General features: G+C 44.4%; 1 protein-coding gene across 1 annotated transcript in view; it reads left to right on the top strand.

Moving 5' to 3' along the window:
• Positions 1-24,339, top strand: part of LOC124775921 — a 277,056-nt gene that overhangs the window by 210,743 nt on the left and 41,974 nt on the right. The window contains exons 4-6 of the mRNA XM_047250765.1: positions 86-238; positions 8,790-9,048; positions 19,693-19,890. Coding sequence (XP_047106721.1) covers positions 86-238; positions 8,790-9,048; positions 19,693-19,890 — 610 coding nt within the window. The remainder of the gene's footprint in view (positions 1-85; positions 239-8,789; positions 9,049-19,692; positions 19,891-24,339) is intronic.

Raw genomic sequence — 24,339 nt, 5'->3', positions numbered from 1 at the left:
CTTCCCCTACTGTCCAGTCTGCGCAGGTATGCCTTACCAGCAGGACCCTGAGTTTGAGGTGAGACGTGGAGAGGTGTTTGCGCAGGTGCTCAGGCGGCGAAGCGCAGGTGCTGCGGTGTGCGGACGGCTCTGTGTTCGTGTCCGGGCGCTGCGAGGCGGCGGCGGAGTGGCGGCCCTGCGTACTGCAGCCGGACGGGCTCCACCCTAACGTCTCCGACGGCTGCGCTTCCTACTACAGGTACCCGACTGCTTCCTCTCCTTTTTCTCATCTTACAGTTTAAAAGCTTCTTCCCGCTGAGTTACACATCCTCAGCTCGTATATTTCAATGGGTTTTGTGGTTCTGCAACTAACCTTCTGATAAGGTCTCTCTGTAAGAAGGGTGACTCACTGATATCAATAACTGTCACCCAGTGTCACTCCTACATTATTTTCTAAACATTTTTGGTTGATGATGTACTCCAAAGTTGTTATGCACCTGTGCAGTAACGGGTTAGTTAACCAATAACAGACTGGATTTCAAAAGGAGGCCCCTACTGACGAGGAGAACACGACAAGTGCCATAACCTGATTTTCCAGAGAACTCTCTCAGTGGCAGAGGGGTAAAAATAAGCGAACACATCTCCCTGCTTGTCGGCAGATATTGGACCGTTTCTGAGTAGACGAAGTTAAACTTCTCGAGATATTTGTATGCCTTTTAGAGCGTAAGTGATCCAACCTCAGTGGCGGCACAGCGGCTAGCGACGCGGCTTTTCACTACTGCGCCCCGTGTTCCAAACCCACAACTATCTCTGATTTTCATTTATGTACCCATCTCCGTAGAAGATTACTACGTAAATGTTTTTCAATTTATATTGAAATAACGCTGTCCATATACCGGGTGATCAAAAAGTCAGTATAAATTTGAAAACTGAATAAATCACGGAATAATGTAGATAGAGAGGTACAAATTGACACACATGCTTGGAATTACATGGGGTTTTATTAGAACCACAAAATATAAAAGTTCACAAAATGTCCGACAGATGGCGCTTCATCTGATCAGAATAGTTATAATTAGCGTAACCAAGTAACACAAAGAAAAAAGATGATGTTCTTTACAGGAAATGCTCAATATGTCCACCATCATTCCTCAATAACGGCTGTAGTCGAGGAATAATGTTTTGAACAGCACTGTAAAGCATGTCCGGAGTTATGGTGAGGCATTGGCGTTGGATGTTGTCTTTCAGCATCCCTAGAGATGTCGGTCGGTCACGATACACTTGCGACTTCAGGTAACCCCAAAGCCAATAATCGCACGGACTGAGGTCTGGGGACCTGGGAGGCCAAGCATGACGAAAGTGGCGGCTGAGCACGCGATCATCGCCAGACGACGCGCGCAAGAGATCTTTCACGCGTCTAGCAATACTTTTTTTTGTTCTAATAAAACCCCATGTCATTCCAAGCATGTGTGTCAATTTTTACCTCTCTATCTACACTATTCCGTGGTTTATTAAGTTTTCAAATTTATGCTGACTTTTTGATCACCCAGTACGTCTACTAGTCGTATACCCGGTGAATGAATTTAAAAAAGAAAAGAAAAATAATATATGAATGAAAAAATTATTTGAAATTATTTTCGGTGAAATTCTGTAGTATATCTTGATTCATAATCAATTGCAAGAGCCAGATTTCGGAAAAGAGACCTTTTTTGTGTGGTTTGCCCCACAAATTAATGCCAACACGTGAAATTTTCATCAATGATAAGGACATTTCTTTTGCTAGTGAGATTCATACGAATAAATGTCGCTGTGGCAACTCGACCTTCACGCGATGCTCGTGGAGGTCGGAATTTCTACGTTTAGAATGTTTCTGCTATCGGTATCATCCAAGGAAACGCACCAAATCCTCCTGAATAATAAAAGTACGCATAAGATATAAGAATTGAAAACTGATGTAGAAATTAAATATAAGAGTATGATAATTTACAGAGACTGTAACCCTGAAAATACCATACACATACGTTTCATATATAAATAAGTAACACTTGTTATGAAACGCAGTTGTAATTTTACAATTAATATAACGCCTTGTATCCCCTAACCTGATAAGAAACATACGTGCAGTAACCTACGAACATGCGTAGGTAAATGAAAAAATGAAATAAATAAAACCAATAATCGAGTTTTGAACACAGGGCGCAAAAGTCACGTTAGTCACTATTCACAAGCTGAAATGAGCTTCCAGTACCTTAAAAGACATCTAAATTACCTCGAAAACTTTGAAGATCGTTCTCTCAGGAACGATCGTGAATCTACGGATAAGTATAGACGCGTGTTCGCTTATTTTGGCTTCTCTTCCACTGAGGAAAGTTGTTGGAAATCGGGTTATAGCACCTGTCGTTTTCTCCTCGTAAGTTATATATTTATACATTTGCTGAGCACACAATTAAATCCTTAAATTTCAAAATAACACCAACTGCGATTTTCTGCGATGTGTCGCAAGCATTTGACTGAGTCAGTCATAAAATTTTATCACAGAAACTTAAGTTTTTATAGACTGTGTAGTTCAGAACCTGCCTGTTTTAGTTATTATTTAAGAAACAGAATGCAGAAAGCTATCCTTGTCTGTGTAAGTAATACAAAGAGGAATGCCAAATCACTTGCGTAGTACGAAATCGCAATGGGAGTCCCAGAAGGTTCGATTATTGACCCACTACTGTTATTCTTGCCTTATTTTAGTGATCTATCATGTTATTTGAATGAGGAGGCAGATTTAGTCCTGTTTACAGATGATACAAGCATTGTTGTGAAGCCGAGCAAAGGAGTATAAACGGAGAAAATATTGACTGACATTTTTTTTAGACTTTTGTGAAAGTTACTGACTGATTTTGCACAAACGAGCTAGCTTCAAACTTTGGAAGCACACTGACATATTTACAGAGTATCTGTATTACTAAACAGCTGGCCCAGGGCACAGTCTCTGTTGCGGGCTGCCTATCTAAAGGCTTTGAGGGGCAATAAAATAAAGTGAGTTTCAATATATCACACAGTTACAGACTGAATTTAAAGACAGAAAATGCTTTCACGACAAGATTTAACGTAATAAATGAAGTATTACAGTTAGAAATTGTGTATATATCTTGAGGCAGGATGACTCACAGTGTGTAAATTACCCATACTACACTGGTATGCAAAACTCAAGGATGGAAGTAACTTTCGCGTGATGTATCACTGCCAAGTAACATAGCTCGATGAAATTTGGGCCATACATAGAAAGAACTGCTACAGTGTATTACGGAAGGTCACTGGAAGAAATACGCAATGAGACAAACAGAAATGACACTTTTATTCAAAGGCAATAATTATACTGAAGTCATCGCGTTTCTTATGGCCTCTGGACGACACAAAAGGAGGTATATGGTTTTTAATGGGGTGTCTGATCACGACGAACAGCAATGCATACTCTGTAATTTGCTCCTATCCTGGTAGCGTGGTTGGTAAGGAGTTCTCGCGGTAGGCCTACCAGTCCTCCAGTATTTGAGAATGGGAACACTTAGCCACTTTCAACAAACTTTAATCACAGTTTCAAATTTTTGCCAAGCTTTCTCTCGCTTACAAGCTTAGCGTCAAATATTTTACACATGAACTCATTTGTAGAGTAATCAGAAATCTGAAGATGTTTTTTACATGAGAGTTCGATTCTTTAAAGTATCAGAGGTGGGGTGTTTACTGATATTAGTCTGTGCAACAACTCACTCTTTGATGCCAACAAAACATTTTCAGCTCACTGAGTGACAAAATATATTTCAAAGCTGATTCACATCGAGCACAGTCCTCGTAACGCTCAAATCCGTTATCATACACAGGTATTGTTTCACCAACAGTCCACTCATATGTGTCCCTTGCAGACACAAAAAAGTCTTTGTTTATCTAGAAACGAAAGCACGTGGTACAGTTCACAGTTTACTCAACAGCAGTCACTGTGTTTCTGTAGTTCACATTGATACAGCGCACACATTAATTGAAATGTTTTATCCATGTCCCCATAAAGCACATCCATTCCAACAGCCATGCCATAACGTCAACAATCATTGTCTTCTCCTCTCCATTCTTCGCCCTTCTATTGTTGCGTTTCACCAGTAGCTGTAGATGTATTTCTATTGTTTACAACAATATGGGAAGGCTAGAGTGATACTCACCACATAGAGGAGGCATGGAGTTACAGGTAGGTACAGTGAAAAAGCCTGCTAAAATATTTAACCTTTTATGCAAAGTTCTATTTCCGAAGTAGAGAACACACACACACATTCACACAAGCACAACTCACTTACAAATGGCCACTGTGTATGGGCAATGCGGCCTGAATGAATGCGACTGTGTCTGATATGTGCAGCAATCTGCTGGGTGTGTGGTGTAGGCAACGAGGAAGCATGGGGCGAAGAGGGGGAGGGACAGCAGGTTACGGGTGGGAGAAGACGCTGTGCTGCCCGAGGGAGTGTGCAAGGACGTGATGGGATCGGGACGCACTGCTAGTGGAGTGTCGTGAGACTGCGAGCGAAGTGACAGCGGAAAGGAGAGGAGTAAAGAATGGGAAAAACGAGTAGGTGTGTTGGCAGGATAGCAGACATATGTAGAACTAGAGTAGGAGCAGGGCAGTCGTAGGTAGGAAGAAGGGCAGGGACTAGAGAAGGGTGAGGCCAGGGACGTTATGGGAACGAAGGATTTGTTTTAGGGAGAGTCCTCCCCACTTGTGCACTTCAGGAAAGACGGTGTTAGGTGGTTGGTAGGAAGAATCCAGATGGTGCAGGCTGCGAAGCAGTCGTTAAAGTTAAGCACAATATTTTGGGTGGCATGTTCAGCAACTGGGTGATCCAACTGTCTCTCGGCCGAAGTTTGACCTTGGCCACTCATGGAAAAACAGCTTATTAGTTGTCATGCCCTCGTAGAAAGCCGCACAGTGATTGCAGTTTAGTTGGTAGATTACAAGGCTACTTTTGCAGGTGGCCCTGGCTTTGGGGAGGTAGGAGATGCCTGTGACAGGTCTGGAGCAGGTGGTAGTGGGAGGATGTGTGGGACAGGTCTTGCAAGACCTTATAGTGTTTGTTATGACCTGTATTAGTAAATACAATAAACAAAAAAATTATAAAAGGAGAAGAAATATTCTCTAAGACAAAAAAATGACGCACCACGAAGGAGTTACAGAAATTGGTCAGAAATCTATATTCATACAGGTATCGACGGAAATTACAAAATTGTAAACTTTGGCCGCTGATGGATCAATGTGCGACACTGCAGCCCAGTTTCATCGTGCCGCTGGCAAGGATAGTAAACAGCGGAAATTTCGATACCAGGGCATAAAGTCTTGGCGAATGCGATTCCGTGTACTCAGTTGGACAGTAAGTACATATCGCAGACAAGCGTGTGAACAATATATGCAAATGTCATTATTTGAGAGAGGACATGTATTTTGGCTCAAAAAATCCAGTTGGAGTAATCGGAAAATCGCTCGATATTAGAATGAATGCACCATGGCCGAACACAGTATCAATAAGGACGCCCAATGTGGCGTCAAATGAAATAAGACTTGCACTTGGCGGCCGAACTTCCCCGAATGGGGCTTCCCGGCCAACGATACCATACGCTCATTTCCATTTTTTTGGTTGACCTAAAGAGACAAAGGAACGTGAGGACCCAGCAAGACCCAGGAGTGTTAGAGAGGGACTCAGAGTTCCGGATTCATTATTATCATCGACCCAACGGTGAACTGGTGCTTCACTGGCCACAATGATCACTAATAGGCGGTTCACAGAAAGGGGGCTGAACTCACCACACCTGTTGCACCTGCTACCATTGACCTCTGTACACCAACAAGTCGATCTGCAGTGTTGTCGGGCACATTCGACATGGAATGTCACTGACTAGAGCAGAACTGTCTTCAGTGATAAGTTCTGCTTCGAACTGGGCACCATGGTAACATGTCTGAAAACGCCCTGTCAGCGGTGGGATACCATCCTGACTGTCACCCACGATAAGGCCCGACAACCAGGAGTGATGGTCTGGAGTGCCATCTCTTTTCACAGCAGGACCATTTTGGTTGTAATCCACGGCATTTTTACAGCACAGCAGTATATCGACGGTATTCTACACCCCGTTGCTCTGTCCTTCATGACAAGCCATCCTCGACTTGCATTTGAGCAAGATAATGCCCAACATTCCATTAGAACTACTGATAGCCTTGGGAGAGCCAGCCCTGACAAAACTCTACCATCTGGTGAGCAAGATGTACCAGACAGGTGAAATACCCTCAGACTTCAAGAAGAATATAATAATTCCAATCCCAAAGAAAGCAGGTGTTGACAGATGTGAAAATTACCGAACTATCAGTTTAATAAGTCACGGCTGCAAAATACTAACAAGAATTATTTACAGACGAATGGAAAAACTGGTAGAAGCCGACCTCGGGGAAGATCAGTTTGGATTCCGTAGAAATATTGGACCAAGTGAGGCAGTACTGACCCTCCCACTTACATTAGAAGACAGATTCAGGAAAGGCAAACCTACGTTTCTAGCATTTGTAGACTTAGAGAAAGCTTTTGACATTGTTGACTGCAATACTCTCTTTGAAATTCTGAAGGAGGCAGTGGTGAAATACAGGGAGGGAAAGACTATTTACAGCTTGTACTGAAACCAGATGGCAGTTATAAGAGTCGAGTGCCATGAAAGGGAAGCAGTGGTTGGGAATGGATTGAGACAGGGTTGTAGCCTATCCCCGATGTTATTCAATCTGCATATTGAGCAAGCAGTAAAGAAAACAAAAGAAAAATTCGGAGTAGGAATTAAAATCCATGGAGAAGAAATAAAAAGTTTGAGGTTCGCCGATGACATTGTAATTCTGTCAGAGACAGCAAAGGACCTGGAAGAGCAGTTGAACAGAATGGACAATGTCTTGAAAGGGGGATATAAGATGAACATCAACAAAAGCAAAACGAGGATAACGAAATGTAGTCGAAATAAATCGGGTGATGCTGAGGGGATTAGAATAGGAAATGAGACACTTAAAGTAGTAAATGAGCTTTGCTATTTGGGGAGCAAAATAACTGATCATGATCGAAGTAGAGAGGATATAAAATGTAGACTGGCAATGGCAAGGAAAGCGGTTCTGAAAAAAGAGAAATTTGTTAACATCCAGTGCAGATTTAAGTGTCAGGAAGTCTTTTCTGAAAGTATTTGTATGGAGTGTAGCCCTGTATGGAAGTGATACATGGAACGATAGTTTAGACAAGACAAGAATAGAAACTTTCGAAATGTGATGCTGCAAAAGAATGCTGAGATTAGAGGGGTAAATCATGTAACTAATGAGGAGGTAGTAAATAGAATTAGGGAGAATAGGAATTTGTGGCACAATTTGACTAGAAGAAGGTATCAGTTGGTAGGACATGTTCTGAGGCATCAAGGGATCACCAATTTAGTACTGGAGGGCAGCGTGGAGGGTAAAAATCGTAGAGGGAGACCAAGAGATGAATACACTAAGCAGATTCAGGAGGATGTGGGTTTCCGTAGGTACTGGGACATGAGGAAGTTTGCGCGGGATAGAGTAGCATGGAGAGCTTCATCAAACCAGTCTCTCGACTGAAGACCACAACAACAACATCAACAACAATGCTCAACCACTCATGGCGAGAGTTTCTACTGCTTGTCTGAGTGCTTGGCAAACCCTACCTTGGCCAGCAAGGTCGCCGGATCTGTTCCGCACTGAGAACATTTGGAGCATTATGAGCAGGGCCGCGGTCGGAGTAGCCGAGCGGTTTTAGGCGCTTCAAGTCTGGAACTGCGCGACCGCTACGGTAGCAGGTTCGAATCCAGCCTCGGGCATGGATGTGTGTGATGTCCTTAGGTTAGTTAGCTCTAAGTTCTAGGGGACAGATGACCTCAGATGTTATGTCCCATAGTGCTCAGAGCCATTTGAACCATTTGAGCAGGGCCCTCCAACCAGCTCGGGATTTTGAGGATCTAACGTGTAAATTGTACGGAATTTGATGCAATATCCTCAGGGACGACGTCCAACAAAGCTATTAATCAACGCGAAACTGAGCAACTGCTTGCATTATGGCAAGAGGTGGACCACTGTGCTATTTACTTGCTCAGTTTCTGAAGCTCTTTCTCTTGAACAAACCAACCAATTTTTTTGAATCTGTAATCATTTGTTTGTCTGCAGACTTACATCATGAAACTCCCTGGCAGATTAAAACTGTGTGCCGGACCGAGACTCGAACTCGGGACCTTTGCCTTTCGCGGGCAAGTGCTCTACCAACTGAGCTACCCAAGCACGACTCACGACCCGTTCTCACAGCTTCAGTTCTGCCAGTACCTCGTCTCCTACCTTGCAGACTTTACAGAAGATCTCCTGCGAACCTTGCAGAACTAGCACTCCTGGAAAAAAGGATACAGCCTGGGGGATGTTTCCAGAATGAAATTTTTACTCTGCAGCGGAGTGTGCGCTGATATGAAACTTCCTGGCAGATTAAAACCGTGTGCCGGACCGAGACTCTCTGTCCGGCACGCAGTTTTAATCTGCCAGGAAGGTTTATATCAGCGCACACTCCGCTGCAGAGTGAAAATCTCATTCCAGATTTACATCATATCCATCGACTTCTGTCCCATTCAGATATTTCTTTCGAGGTGCACCTTTTTTTATGTTAGAGTGTATTTATATAAGCTCCCTATAGATATATCTACACACCTCCAAACGAATTACGAGACTCAGAAGTTTCGCCACGCCGCCAGTCGCAGCTGTAAAGTTTTGACGGCAGGTGCGAGAACGGCAGCGTGTCGGCGCGCCTGCGCTGCCCGCCCGAGGCGTCGGGCCGGCTGGCGTTCAGCGCGCGGCTGCACCGGTGCGCGCCCGCAGTGGAGGTGACGTGCGCCGCGGCAACCTGCCTGCCCGCCAGCAGCGCCGACATGTTCTTCGTGACGCCCGGCACCGCCTGCCGGGACTACCACCGCTGCCGCGTCGGCCTGCGCGCAGACTTCCGCTGCCCCGCCGGCTTCATCTTCCACTGGGCCACGCAGGTACGACACGGCATCAGTACTCACACGGCAAGCATACATCCAATGGGTCACCGACTTTCCTCATCCTTCGGACTGGCCATTAAAATTGATACACAAAGAAGACATGCAGATGATAAACGGCTATTCATTAGACGAATATATTACACTAGAACTGACATCTGATTACATTTTCACGCAATTTGGGAGCTTAGATCCTGAGAAATCAGTACCCAGAACAACCATCTCTGGCCGTAATAACGGCCTTGATACGCCTGGGCATTGAGGCAAGCATAGATTGGATGGCGTGTACAGGTACAGCTACCCATGCAGCTTCAACACGATACCACAGTTCATCAAGAGTAGTGACTGGCGTATTGTGACGAGCCAGTTGCTCGACCACCATTGACCAGACGTTTTCAATTGGTGAGAGATATGGAGAATGTGCTGGCCAGGGCAGCAGTCGAACATTTTCTGTATCCAGAAAGGCCCGTACAGGACCTGCAACATGCGGTCGTGCATTATCCTGCTGAAATGTAGGGTTTCGCAGGGATCGAATGAAGGGTAGAGCCACGGGTCGTAACACATCTGAAATGTAACGTCCACTGTTCAAAGTGCCGTCAATGCGAACAAGAGGTGACCGAGACGTGTAACCAATGGCACCCCATACCATCGCGTCGGGTAATACGCCAGTGTGGCGATGACGAATACACACTTCTAATGTGCGTTCACCGCGATGTCGCCAAACACGGATGCGATCAACATGATGCTGTAAACAGAACCTGGATTCATCCGAAAAAATGACGTTTTGCCACTCGTGCACCCAGGTTCGTCGTCGTGTACACCATCCTAGGCGCTCCTTTCTGTGATGCAGCGTCAAGAGTAACCGCAGCCACAGTCTCCGAGCTGATAGTCCGTGCTGCTGCAAACGCCGTCGAACTGTTCGTGCATATGGTTGTTGTCTCGCAAACTTTCCCATCTATTGCCTCAGAGATCGAGACGTGGCTGCACGATCCGTTACAGCCATGCGGATAAGGTGCCTGTCATCTCGACTACTAGTGATACGAGGCCGTTGGGATCCAGCACGGCGTTCCGTATTACCGTCCTGAACCCACCGATTCCATTTTCTGCTAACAGTCATTGGATCGCGACCAACGCGAGCAGCAATGTCGCTATACGATAAACCGCAATCGCGATAGGCTACAATCAGACCTTTATCAAAGTCGGAAACGTGATGGTACGCATTTCTCCTCCTTACACGAGGCATCACAACAACGTTTCACCAGGCAACGCCGGTCAACTGCGGTTTGTGTGTGATAAATCGGTTGGAACCTTTCCTCATGTCAGCACGTTGTAGGTATCGCCACCGGCGCCACCCTTTTGTGAATGCTCTGAAAAGCTAATCATTTGCATATCACAGCATCTTCTTCCTGTCGGTTAGATTTCGCGTCTGTAGCACGTCATCTTCGTGGTGTAGCAATTTTAATGCCCAGTAGTGTAGTACCTACTAGACCACTACATCTGTGCGGCACAGCCGAGCGAATGGTAAAGGTCAGAAACGAGCACCTTACACTTGCATTAAACACGGCAGCGAGACCTGTGATGTTATCTACGAACGTGCCGCTCCCGTGTGTCCGTAGAGTGCCCCTCGTACCGTCAGTCTGTTGTCGGCTATATGCGCACTCGACTCGCCCAGAAAGCATAGCGAGTACAGGTGTTCACAAGTACAACCGCAGACTGGCGGCATTCCCGCTACATAAGCATCACTTTTGAAAGAAATTTCCGCCTTTAAACTGAAAAATTACTACTCATTTATTTCACACAGTCATGTTTTCGGCTTTACAGCCATTCTGGAGTGCAAGTAGAAATATCACAAAATGTCTGACCTGCCTAAGCAGAAGCAAGTGATCAGCCGCGCCTACCTATGGGTTATATGCAACCCTCAGCGCCTTCAAAAACCACACAAGAGAGTTAAATATTCTCTCACAAGGGAACCTCCCCATCGCACCCCCCTCACATTTAGTTATAAGATGGCACAGTGGATAGGCCTTGAAAAACTGAACACAGATCAATCGAGAAAACAGGAAGAAGTTGTGTGGAACTATGAAAAAATAAGCAAAATATACAAACTGAATAGCCCATGCTCAAGATATGCAACATCAAGGAAAGTGAGAACTCAGGAGCGCCGTGGTCCCGTGGGTAGCGTGAGCAGCTGCGGAATGGAGGGTCCTGGGTTCAAGTCTTCCCTCGTGTGAAAATTTTACTTTCTTTATTTTCGCAAAGTTATGATCTGTCCGTTCGTTCATTGACGTCTCTGTTCACTGTAATAAGTTTAGTGTCTGTGTTTTGCGGCCGCACCGCAGTACTGTGCGATTAGTAGACGAAAGGACGTGCCTCTCCAAGGGGAACCGAAAACATTTGATCGCAAGGTCATAGGTCAACCGATTCCTCCACAGGAAAACACGTCTGATATATTCTATACGACACTGGCGACGGCATGTGCGTCACATGACAGGAATATGTTGTCGACCCACCTAACTTATACACTTCGCGAATAGGTAAAAAGATTCTTCTACCTTGCCCGATTGAGGTTTTCTTGTGGATGTGATAGTCACTCCATAAAAAGTGATGAAAACATAAGCGTTTGTCATGTAAACCGGAAATAAAAAATTAAAATTTTCACTCGAGGGAAGGTTTGAACCAAGGACCTCTCGCTCCGCAGCTGCTCACGCAAACCATGGGACCACGTCGTTCCTCAGTTCACCTTTGCCTTACTGTTGCCTATCTTGGCATGGACTACTCAGTTTGTATTTTTTGCTTATTTTCTCATAGTTCCACACAACTTCTTCCTGTTTTCTCGATCGATCTGTGTTCAGTTTTTCAAGGCCTATCCACTGTGCCAAATTATAACTAAATCTGAGGGGGTGCGATGAGGAGGTTCCCTTGTCAGTCACCAGGAGCAACTTGTCAATCCCAAGAAAAAAAGAACAGGACCTTTAATGTAGTTAAATTTTGTGCTGGGATACGTTTTCGCTGGAGGCCACCGTTTTCGAGTTATTCAAGAAAAACGCGTTGCAAGATCACTTTTGTACATTTTTCTTGAGTGATTTGAAAATTACAGCCTCTAGTGAAAACGTATCCCAGTGCAGAATTTAACTTCATTAAATTTTCTACAAAAAGGTCTTGTTCATTTATCCTGTGACACTAATACGAGGGTTATTCGGAAAGTAAGGAACGAGCGGTCGCGAAATGGAAACCACAGTGAAAATACGATGAAGTTTTGCACAGGTGTGTTGGACAGTGTCTCTAGTATGCCCGTCGATCGCGTTACGTCGTTCTTTTTTAGTTCTGAGCACACAGGGAGCACATAAAGATACCTAGAACAATAGTGTCTCCAACCAAGCACGAGGGCCAGGTGAGAAATTTCGCCTGAAGCTATGCAGCCAACATTACATAACCCTCGTACGCTTTCTTCTTCAAGATAATTCTCAGCCGCATTCTGCAGGGGAAATGAAGATGCTCCTCCATCGTTTTCAGTTGGAAATGTTTGATTACCCACAATACATCCCGTAATTGTCTCCCTCTGAGTTTCATCTCTGCTCATATGAACCGCTGGCTATGAAGACAACATTTTGGCACACACAACGAGCTGTAGGCCAGCGTAGAGAATTGTCGGAAAGCACTGGCGACTGCCTTCTATAACGAGGGTATTGGAAAGTTGGTACAACGCTACGACAAACGTCTAACTCGGATCGGCGAATATGGAGATAAGTAGCTGAAAGTTGTAGCTAACTGTTGCAAATAGAACGGTTTTTATTTTCACTGTGGTTTCCATTTCGCAACCTATCGTTTCTTACTTTCCGAATTGCCCTTTCAGTTTGTGTGTAGCAAGCGACAGAATATTAAAATCTTGTGTGGGATTTTTGAAGGCATTGCGGATTGCATAAAACTCATAGGGAGGGGAGCTGAATCACCCACCAATATAACGACTCATCAGTTAGCAGTGAATATTGTTCTATTTATACATACATTTATGTATATATAAATGTTTCGAAGGCTGCTCTTAATTTATTTAAATATGTAATATCTATTTAGAGAACGTCTAACGGTGACACTTTCGGGGCGTTACCGAGTGTGTAACGACAGTACCAGAAAACATGACATGAGGACGAGGCTCAAGTGATTAATTATTAAAATAAATTACAGATATGAATGATGAGCTACACAACTCGCTGTTAGCCCATAAACGCTACTTGTCATGACCAAATGAATTCAGAAATAGCGCGCTTTCTTGTCGCAGGGTCATAGCAGTGACTTTTGTTTGCATTGGACGAAATTTCTATGTTTTTCATCTGAAGCGTGAACTATAACGTGAAACTTATTCCATATATCACTCCTCATCTAATGAAACACATTTCCAATTGTGTACTTTGCATCAATTAATTTTTGTCTCACAAAACACAGCTTTGTGAAAGGCCATCTGATCTCGACAATTATTCATTTCGCCTTGTCAGTGCTACTTTACAGTAGCAAGATCGCGTACTCATCTTCTGTACTAAAAGTAAGTCACGACTAGCCTTACACTCCTGCACTCTTCAGTGAAGCCTAGTTTACAAGACGACACTAGGTTACAGGAAATTGCGCTACCGGCCACTGCGCATGCGCGCCGCGCGTTTGCGCAACTCGTTGGAGAAACTAAACACTTTCGACGTGTTCCAACTTTGGCGACACTTAAGAAAAATACAAGCAAGTGTAATTCTAGCTGTGGCAATGCTCTCGTCTACAAGACTAAAATCCCATCGTTCGAGTTGGCTAACTCTTTGTTAAGGAATATTGTTGATAGGAGGGAAGGCTATAGAAATTCAAGAAGCTGCATTCTTTATGCAATATTCATCTATTTAAATCATCGCAGCAGTGCTCCCCATTCACATACGTTAGAATTTTGAAATATTGCCACTGTTCAGATCTACCTTCAAGAGAGTAGTTTCTTAGTGAGGCGTGCTTTGAATAATTATTGTTGTTAATGTTAATAATTTTGGTGTTAATGAAAAACCTTCATCATCAACTAAAACCGCATCTTGCAGCATGCCGATTGTTCTCGATTGTAATGCACGCAATATGATATGCAATTTCAGTTCTGGTAACAATGCTTCATGCGTTACAGTACCTTTACTCCTTATTGCATAACTAACTTATTTAGAAGAAACGTGAACAGTTCTGGTGACATTCCAAGATAATTAAAATAACTTCTTGGGTCTTCCGTTATAAATTTCAACATGGGTGCTGACGACTTTTCTCCATCCAGTCACGAATCGAAACACGTTTCTTATTTTTTTTCTTATGCATCGATTCCACGCAACAAGCTTTAACTCCATCACAACTCGTGCGACGTGCCGCTGCCAAACTTTCATTTCAGACACGACTCAGGGACCCACAAAACGACGAAACTTAAGTGTATACTGGTGTCACCGTGTCTACAGTCATATATAAAACCACTTGCGTGCAGCTCATTCCACGCAACGAGTGGCGCAACCTAATTTCGTCGTGTAAACTAGGCTTAAGAGAGAACGAGTCGACGGTTATGAAGCGACCGCAGCGCCACAGTTCTCGAACTCGTCATACTTGCGGAACTACAGCGGGAACGAAGCGAGCCCTATAGCACTGACGTAAGAGAGGCACCTTGATTTGTGAAGTATGCAACCCACAACATTAGACTCGTACTCGCTCCGTTTCTGATCTCAAGTTAACGGCACTCGTTCTCCACCACTCGCTATCAACGACGTATGCCTTTCAGCAGGCGAGCACTTCCTTGTGCGACCAAACGGGGGCTTCCTCATTCCAAGCGACCAAGGAAACATGGTGGTTAGCTGTGTCACAACACAGCGCGAGGCCTAGAAAAGAACTCCGAGCACATGCACAATGCTACTTTGTGGCCTATGCGCATCCATACGTAATCTTCATGGCTGTGAGAGCCACACAAGCGGCTGTGTCATGAAGTGAGGTAGTATCAGTCATTGTCGGAAACTTCCACCAAGTTGTCCGAACTGTATTCGCCCTGAAACTTCCTGGCAGATTAAAACTGTATGCCGGACCGAGACTCGTACTCGGGACCTTTGCCTTTCACGGGCAAGTGCTCTACCATCTGAGCTACCCAAGTACGACTCATGCCCCGTTCTCACCGCTTTACTTCTTCAGTACCTCGTCTCCTACCTTCCAAACTTTACAGAAGCTCTCCTGCGAACCTCACAGAACTAGCACATCTGAAAGAAAAGATATTGCGGAGACATGACTTAGCCACAGCATCAAAAACTGTGGTAAAAATTGAGATAATTAACTACAAAATTTGATTTTTTTAAACATAAAGTTTAAAACGTAACAGCTCATTCATTTTTTCATAAATTAAATAGATTCTAGAGTTTCAGACACCTGTAAGTTTGGTTTTTATGTTGTGTAAAATTCATCGAACAGTCTCTCTTACTTATGAAGAAAAGTGTACCTATAGCAACAAATGCAGCCAATAGTAAGTGAAAAAATGATTGAACTTCCGCTACTACGAGTGTGAATCCTGAATCCTTCCTGGTCATGCTGACAAAGTTTTATGAATTTACTTGTAAAAGTATAGACAGTGGAGATTAAAATGTCCTGTGGTGCCTCTCCTGGTCCAAGTCGGCCCGTTTGACGTCCTGCCCCCCTTAAGAGTCAGAATTTGGTGGCAATATACGTGAACATGTATTGTCCGTGTTCTATTTTTCTACGTAGTCTCCATCACGCTCTATGGCCGTACGCCAACGTTGTGGAAGAGCATGTATTCCCTGCTGGTAAGAGCACTTGTCGTGTAGGCGTAGCCATGTTTTCACTGCATGACTGACACTCTCGTCATCTTCAAAGTGTGTTTCCCGCAGAGACTCTTTAAGCAGCCCAAAGAGATGGAAGTCCGAGAGTGTCAGGTCTGCACTGTAGGGTGCATGAAGCAGTGATGTCCAACCCAATTTGGCGATGTGTTCCCGGGTTCTCAGACTTCTGTGTGGGCGTGCATTACCGCGTTGGATCAAGATTTCAACTGGATTCTTGTCTGATCGAATACGTCGGAAACGGTTCTTGAATTTATTTAGAGTCTTCACGTATGTCTCTGAATTGATGGTTGACACTCTTGGCATCACATCCACAAGAATGATGCCATCACAATACCAGAAGACTGTCACGATGACTTTTCGGCAGAGGGAGTTGTCTTGAATTTCTTCTTTTGTGATGAATGAGGATGATGCCACTCCACGGACTGTCATTTTTGTTTCCGTCGCAAAGTGGTGCATCCAGCTTTTGTCCCCCGTAACGACCCATGGCGGAAAGGCCTCTCCGTCGGTCTCAAAACTGTCCAACAATTCAGATGAAATGGCCTTTCTTTGAACCTTGTGGTCCGCTGTGAGCATTCGTGGAAACCACCGCGAGCACCTCTTTGAATATCCGAAAGTCTCGATCATTGCACACGCACTTCCAATGCTGACAGACAACTGTAGAGCCAATTGTCGAATTGTGATGCGCCGGTCAGCACGAATAATGGCATTCGCACGATTCAGCGTGTCTGGAGCAGTGGAATGTCCCGAGTGAATGTCCCGAGTTCTGTTTCTGCATTTCATGAGGCTGTAACTTCCTTTACCCATCGCCCAACTGTACTCCTATCAACTGGAGCATCGTCATACACTACACACAAACGTTTATGGATGTTCATCACGGTTACTTTTTCTGCACATAAAAATTCAATAACAGCACGTTGCTTGTAACGTGAGTTGTATGTAGGCGCCATTTTGACGCTGTACTACGGCTCTGCCATCTGCCAGAACGATTCGAAACTTCGCGGCGCAAATAACAAATATCAAACGTGAAGCACCAACAAGGACGTTTGTCTGTGTACGAGGGTGAGTCAAATGAAAACCTTAAATATTTTTTTAATATTATTTATTTTGCAGAAGTATTACAAAGGTGTATTATTTTTCAACATAATCTCCCCTACGCTCAATGCAAGTCCTCCAGCGCTTACAAAGTGCATAAATTCCTTTAGAAAAAAATTCTATTGGTAGTCCGCGCAGCCATTCATGCACCGCGTGGCGCACCTCTTCATCAGAACGTAACTTCTTTCCTCCCACTGCGTCTTTGAGTGGTCCAAACGTATGTAAATCACTTGGGGAGAGGTCTGGTGAGTATGGTGGATGAGGAAGACACTCAAAATGCAGGTCTGTGATAATGGCAACTGTGTACGGGCAGTGTGGGGCCTTGCATTGTCATGTGGCAAAAGGACACCTCCTGACAGCAATCCACGCCGCATTGATTTGATTGCAGGCCGCAGATGATTTTTTAGGAGATCTTTGAATGATGCACTGGTGACAGTGGTCCCTCTAGGCATGTAATGCTCCAAAATGCCGCCTTTTTCGCCCCAAAAGAGTCATCATAACCTTCCCTGCTGATGGTTCTGTGCGAAACTTTTTTAGTTTTGGTGATAAGAAATGGCGCTGTTCCTTGCTCGCTTTCTTCGTTTCCGGTTGGTGGAATGAATCCAGGTTTCCTTCCCAGTAACGATTCTTAAAAGGAAGTCGTCACCTTCTCGTTCAAAGCGCCGAAGAAGTTCTTCACAAGCTTCAACACGTAGTTCTCTCATTTCAGGAGTCAGCTGCCGTGACACCCATCTTCCAGACACTTTGTGAAACTGGAGAACATCATGCACAATGCGGTGTGCTGACCCATGACTAATCTGTAAACATGCTGCAATGTCATTCAGTGTCACTCGGCGGTTTTCCTTCACTACGGCTTCAACTGCTGCAACGTTCTGCGGAGTCACAACTCGTTGTGCCTGACCTGGACGAGGAGCATCTTCCACTGAAGTCACACCATTTGCGAACTTCCTACTCCATTCGTAGACTTGCTGCTGTGACAAACATGGATCACCGTACTGATCCTTCATTCGTCGATGAATTTCAATAGGTTTCACCTCTTCACTACGGAAAAACCGAATAACAGAACGCTGTTCTTCCCTGGTGCACGTCGCAAGTGGGGCGGCCATCTTTATACTGATACTGCGACGGTATGCGTGCATCTGCACTATGCTGCCACCCACAGGCCATTCTGCACGCTGTCTGTAGCACGCTTAACAACTTACAGGATAACGGCGCGAAATTTCGATTTGTTATTACACATTTAACGTTTTCATTTACATCCACATCTACATCTACATTTATACTCCGCAAGCCATCCAACGGTGTGTGGCGGAGGGCACTTTACGTGCCACTGTCATTACCTCCCTTTCCTGTTCCAGTCGCGTATGGTTCGCGGGAAGAACGACTGCCGGAAAGCTTCCGTGCGCGCTCGAATCTCTCTAATTTTACATTCGTGATCTCCTCGGGAGGTATAAGTAGAGGGAAGCAATATATTCGATACCTCATCCAGAAACGCACCCTCTCGAAACCTGGGCAGCAAGCTACACCGTGATGCAGAGCGCCTCTCTTGCAGAGTCTGCCACTTGAGTTTGCTAAACATCTCCGTAACGCTATCACGCTTACCAAATAACCCTGTGACGAAACGCGCCGCTCTTCTTTGGATCTTCTCTGTCTCCTCTGTCGACCCGACCTGGTACGGATCCCACACTGATGAGCAATACTCAAGTATAGGTCGGACGAGTGTTTTGTAAGCCACCTCCTTTGTTGATGGACTACATTTTCTAAGGACTCTCCCAATGAATCTCAACCTGGTACCCACCTTACCAACAATTAATTTTATATGATCATTCCACTTCAAATCGTTCCGCACGCATACTCCCAGATATTTTACAGAAGTAGCTGCCACCAGTGTTTGTTCCGCTATCATATAATCATACAATAAAGGATCCTTCTTTCTATGTATTCGCAATACATTACATTTGTCTATGTGAAGGGTCAGTTGCCACTCACTGCACCAAATGCCTATCCGCAGCAGATCTTCCTGCATTTCGCTGCAATTTTCTAATGCTGCAACTTCTCTGTATACTACAGCATCACTCGCGAAAAGCCACATGGAACTTCCGACCCTATTACCTAATCACCCTCGCATATTAAAAAAAAAAAAGTGGGGCATTACTTATTAAACGACCCTCAAGCTTGCAGTTACATCTACGGTACCTGTTATTCGCCAAATGAGGTCGCTGTATCTCCCGAGGAAATCGGTGACCTTTGTGTCAGATTACATTACAAAAATCAGTGTCTTTGTATTTTATTAAAACCATTACCGGTTTCGGCTTCGCAAATGTCGCCAGTTCTAGAAGTTTATCAGCAATACGTAGGCCTGTAGTAAGTACCTTGGTACTGACTACGTGCCTACGTGTCGATACTAAACTTTTAGACGTAATTAGTGTTAAATGGTTCAAATGGCTCTGAGCACTATGGGATTTAACATCGGAGGTCATCAGTCCCATAGAACTTAGAACTGCTTAAACCTAAATGACCTAAGGACATCACACACATCCATGACCGAGGCAGGATTCGAACCTGCGACCGTAGCGGTTGCACGGTTCCAGATTGAAGCGCCTAGAACCGCTCGACCACAGCGGCTGGCAATTATGGTCACAAAGCCGAAACCGGTAATCAGTTTTTGTCACGTATCTTTTATTGTTACATCTGTGAGTGTTTGTTTGGCCGTGTGTGGCAGGTGTGCGTGCCAGCGGGTGAGTCTGCGGAGTCCGGCTGCCCCGAGCCGGTGTGCGTGGGCCGCGTGAATGGCCGCTACGCAGACACGGCGCACGGCTGCGCGCGCTGGTTCCGCTGCGAGGGCGGCGCGCTGCGGCAGGTGGCGCCCTGCCCGCCGGGACAGCTGTTCCACGCCGGGCGCTGCCGGCCCGCGCAGCAGGTGAGCCCACCGACCACTGTCCGCTGACTGCTGAGGGGAGACTGTGATCGACACATGTCAACGGTCCTCAGCAGACTTTCCACCTCGTACACAACGTGCCTTGGCCTTGTGCTACGGATAGTTGCGGGTGCACCGCGGGCATCCGCAAAGTGACGGAAAGCAGTGGAAGGGGGTGGGGAGGGGGTGGGGGGAGGAGAGAGCAAGAAGAGACATTTGCCCTCTCCCAGACTCTGGATGAACACTTATTACACTACATCGACATCTACGTGATTGCTTCACATTTAAGTGCTTGGCGGAGGGTTCATCGAACCACAATCATACTATCTCTCTACCATTCCACTCCCGAACAGAGCGCGGGAAAAACGAACACCTAAACCTTTCTGTTCGAGTTCTGATTTCTCTTATTTTATTTTGATGATCATTCCTACCTATGTAGGTTGGGCTCAACGAAATAATTTCGCATTCGGAACAGAAAGTTGGTGACTTAAATTTCGTAAATAGATCTCGCCGCGACGAAAAACGTCTTTGCTTTAATGACTTCCATCCCAACTCGTGTATCATATCTGCCACACTCTCTCCCCTATTACGTGATAATACAAAACGAACTGCCCTTTTTTGCGCCCTTTCGATGTCCTCCGTCAATCCCACCTGGTAAGGATCCCACACCGCGCAGCAATATTCTAACAGAGGACGAACGAGTGTAGTGTAAGCTGTCTCTTTAGTGGACTTGTTGCAGCTTCTAAGTGTCCTGCCAATGAAACGCAACCTTTGGCTCGCCTTCCCCACAATATTATGTATGTGGTCTTTCCAACTGAAGTTGTTCGTAATTTTAACACCCATGTACTTAGTTGAATTGACAGCCTTGAGAATTGTACTATTTATCGAGTAATCGAATTCCAACGGATTTCTTTTGGAACTCATGTGGATCACCTCACACTTTTCGTTATTTAGCGTCAACTGCCACCTGCCACACCATACAGCAATCTTTTCTAAATCGCTTTGCAACTGATACTGGTCTTCGGATGACCTTACTAGACGGTAAATTACAGCATCATCTGCGAACAACCTAAGAGAACTGCTCAGATTGTCACCCAGGTCATTTATATACATCAGGAACAGCAGAGGTCCCAGGACGCTTCCCTGGGGAACACCTGATATCACTTCAGTTTTACTCAATGATTTGCCGTCTATTACTACGAACTGGGATCTTCCCGACAGGATATCACAAATCCAGTCGCACAACTGAGACGATACCCCATAGGCCCGCAGCTTGATTAGAAGTCGCTTGTGAGGAACGGTGTCAAAAGCTTTCCGGAAATCTAGAAATACGGAATCAACCTGAGATCTCCTGTCGATAGCGGCCATTACTTCGTGCGAATGAAGAGCTAGCTGCGTTGCACAAGAACGAGGCTTTCTGAAACCAAGATGACTACGTATCAATAGATCGTTCCCTTCGAGGTGATTCATAATGTTTGAATACAGTATATGCTCCAAAACCCTACTGCAAACCGACGTCAATGATATAGGTCTGTAGTTCGATGGATTACTCCTACTACCCTTCTTAAACACTGGTGCGACCTGCGCAATTTTCCAATCTGTAGGTACAGATCTATCGGTGAGCGAGCGGTTGTATATGATTGCTAAGTAGGGAGCTATTGTATCAGCGTAATCTGAAAGGAACCTAATCGGTATACGATCTGGACCTGAAGACTTGCCCGTATGAAGCGATTTGAGTTGCTTCGCAACCCCTAAGGTATCTACTTCTAAGAAACTCATGCTAGCAGCTGTTCGTGTTTCAAATTCTGGAATATTCCATTCGTCTTCCCTGGTGAAGAAATTTCGGAAAACTGTGTTTAATAACTCCGCTTTAGCGGCACAGTCGTCGGTAACAGTACCATCGGCACTGCGCAGCGAAGATATTGACTGCGTCTTGCCGCTTGTGTGCTTTACATACGACCAGAATACAGAATTGTCTCGAAATTCTAGCGTTCATTCTCCGTGACTCCACTAAACAGCACATTTGACATTACCTACAGAGACGGAAAAGATTGCAGCTTTAGTCACCTGCATGGCTAGAGTTTTGTTAGTTGTGATTCTGTTCACGCAAAATCACGCCGAGTCCTTGGTGCGGCTGTGGTTTCGGCGCTGATCTGCAGCCAGGATGGATACCAACCTTTGCAGAACTGTGCCGAAATTATATCTTCAGTCTTTTTCTGTCGCTTCCTCGTTCAGCCCACAGCTGCAGAAAGGAGACTGTCTCTCGCTCTTGCACATGGGTTATATCTCCGACTCACAACACGTAAACATGACAGCACTATACGTTCCGGTGATCCATCCATATACATGGTGTAAATTATAAGTTGACGAACCAGAATAACTCGAGAAACAAGGTTCACACGAAAAAATGTGTAGAATCCAAAGTTGATTAATTTTTTAGGGGGACATCTCCTGGTGCTAAAATTAGCCCGCCGCCCCAGCCCCCGGCTAGGGTGGCGGACTAATTTTAGCAGCACCAAATGTCCACCTCGAAAATAATCAACTTTGGATTCTACACATTTTTTCGTGTGAAGCTTATTTCTCGAGTTATTCTGGTTTGTCAACTTAAAATTTACACCCTTTATAAAATTATTGACATTTAAAAAATTATAAAATTCTCAATCACTTCTGCTGGTGGTAAAGCTTCTGAAACGGTAAAATGTTGCACAGAAAATTTTTACTTGCTTAATGATGAATTTGCATTCTGCCATCCAGCATCAGATTCCCGTCAGCCCGACGAGATCGTTGACCGACGGTGTTATTTAGAGGCCAGTGACCGACCTCAAAATTACGCAGTTTGCGTAATTACATTGCCCGTATACCGATAGAAAATATCGGTAAACGAGATCTCAGGACACTGAAATAAAAGTTTCATAAAGTAAATGCCGATTGAACACTAGTAGCGTTCGCCTGTGCCCATCAAACAATTCGTCGGCAACTCTCATTCGCTGCACCCAGAAAAGTTCTAAAATGCAACATAGTAAATTGAGATGTGGCACTAATGGAACAGGAAAGTACGTTCTTTTATTCAAACACAGCTGTTATCATTAAATTAACGTACTTATTAACCAAAAGTTACATCTACGAGAGCGACACTTACATTTTAAGAGACAGTAATCCAAAACAAACAAGAGAGAGAGAAGGGTCACAGCTCATGTTTTTATACAGTTAAAACAAAATACGGCGACTGCCTTCAACTCGTTTTACAGAACGTCTTTTGTCAATTTTCGCTATATAAACATTTCTCTGCGACATTCTTTACATGAATAGTATAAAAATATTTTTTATATTAATTTATGACCTTTTCTCCTTTCTGTACAGATTTATTTACACAGAGAAACTTTATTCTTAATGACTTTTAGCATTAATTAAACGATTGGGGCATATTTTTATTAATTATTCAAAAAGCAACATTTCACCTAGTTTCCATAAGGACGGCCCCTCCCTCTAATGTGCCACGGAATCAGAAAAGTAGTTCACCATTTATCTGTGGGAAAAGAAAACCCATGAAATTTGGTGATTCTGAATTCAGTTTTACACGACTGAGCTATTTCAGTAAAATTCAGAAGAAAAAAGTCATGCTATATTGCAGGTCTTTATACGGAGTGATTCAGCTGCCCCTGTTGATAGTTTTATGCAACCTGCAACTCCTTTAAAAACCAAGTCCGAGATTTTCGTATTCTCTCGCTCACTACGCACGAACTGTTAACCTTACAGTTTTTGCAGAAAATTAATGTAGCTAAATTTTGTGCTGGGATACATATTCGTTGGAAGCCATGGTTTTCGAATTATTAAAGAAAAACGCGTTTGAAAATAATTTTTTTGCTTTTGGCCTGAATAAATAGAAAACTACGGCCTCTAACGAAAACATATCCCAGCACAAAATTTAACTGCATTAAATTTCCTACGAAAAGATCCTACTCAGTTTTTCTGTAGGACTAATAGTTTGCATGTAGTGAACGAGAGAATCTGAAAATCTTGTGCATGATACTTAAAGGTGCTGCGAGATGCGTAAAACCCATGAGTAGGGGCAGCTGACTCGCCCTGTATCTTACTTAATACCAAACACATCAGTCGAAAACAGGTACAACCTTTTTCTGCGCTAGAAGAGAAAAGTGCGATATGTCAAAGTGGAAGTAATGTGCTCGCCATGACTGGGACCTTGCCATATCCTGTGGATGCAAGAGAGTGCCACATGCAGCCACAGAGCTTCGAATTCTGCTTTCCTCTTAGCATGGCTGTACAAGAATGTTTGAAACTGCAGAGACGAGGATTGCCTTGATGCAGTCCCAGGCTGTTAAAGGTTGATTCTACTAGAGATCTGAGGATGATTTTGAGATCTTTCCCACATTCATCTACTCATATGGGGTACATTTTACCTAACCAACACAGAAAAATGTAGCTTTCAAAAAG

This window comes from Schistocerca piceifrons, chromosome 2, assembly GCF_021461385.2.
Source record: "Schistocerca piceifrons isolate TAMUIC-IGC-003096 chromosome 2, iqSchPice1.1, whole genome shotgun sequence".
Taxonomy (NCBI): domain Eukaryota; kingdom Metazoa; phylum Arthropoda; class Insecta; order Orthoptera; family Acrididae; genus Schistocerca; species Schistocerca piceifrons.
Note: the sequence above shows the minus strand (reverse complement) of the source record. Positions and strands in the feature narration are given on the sequence as shown.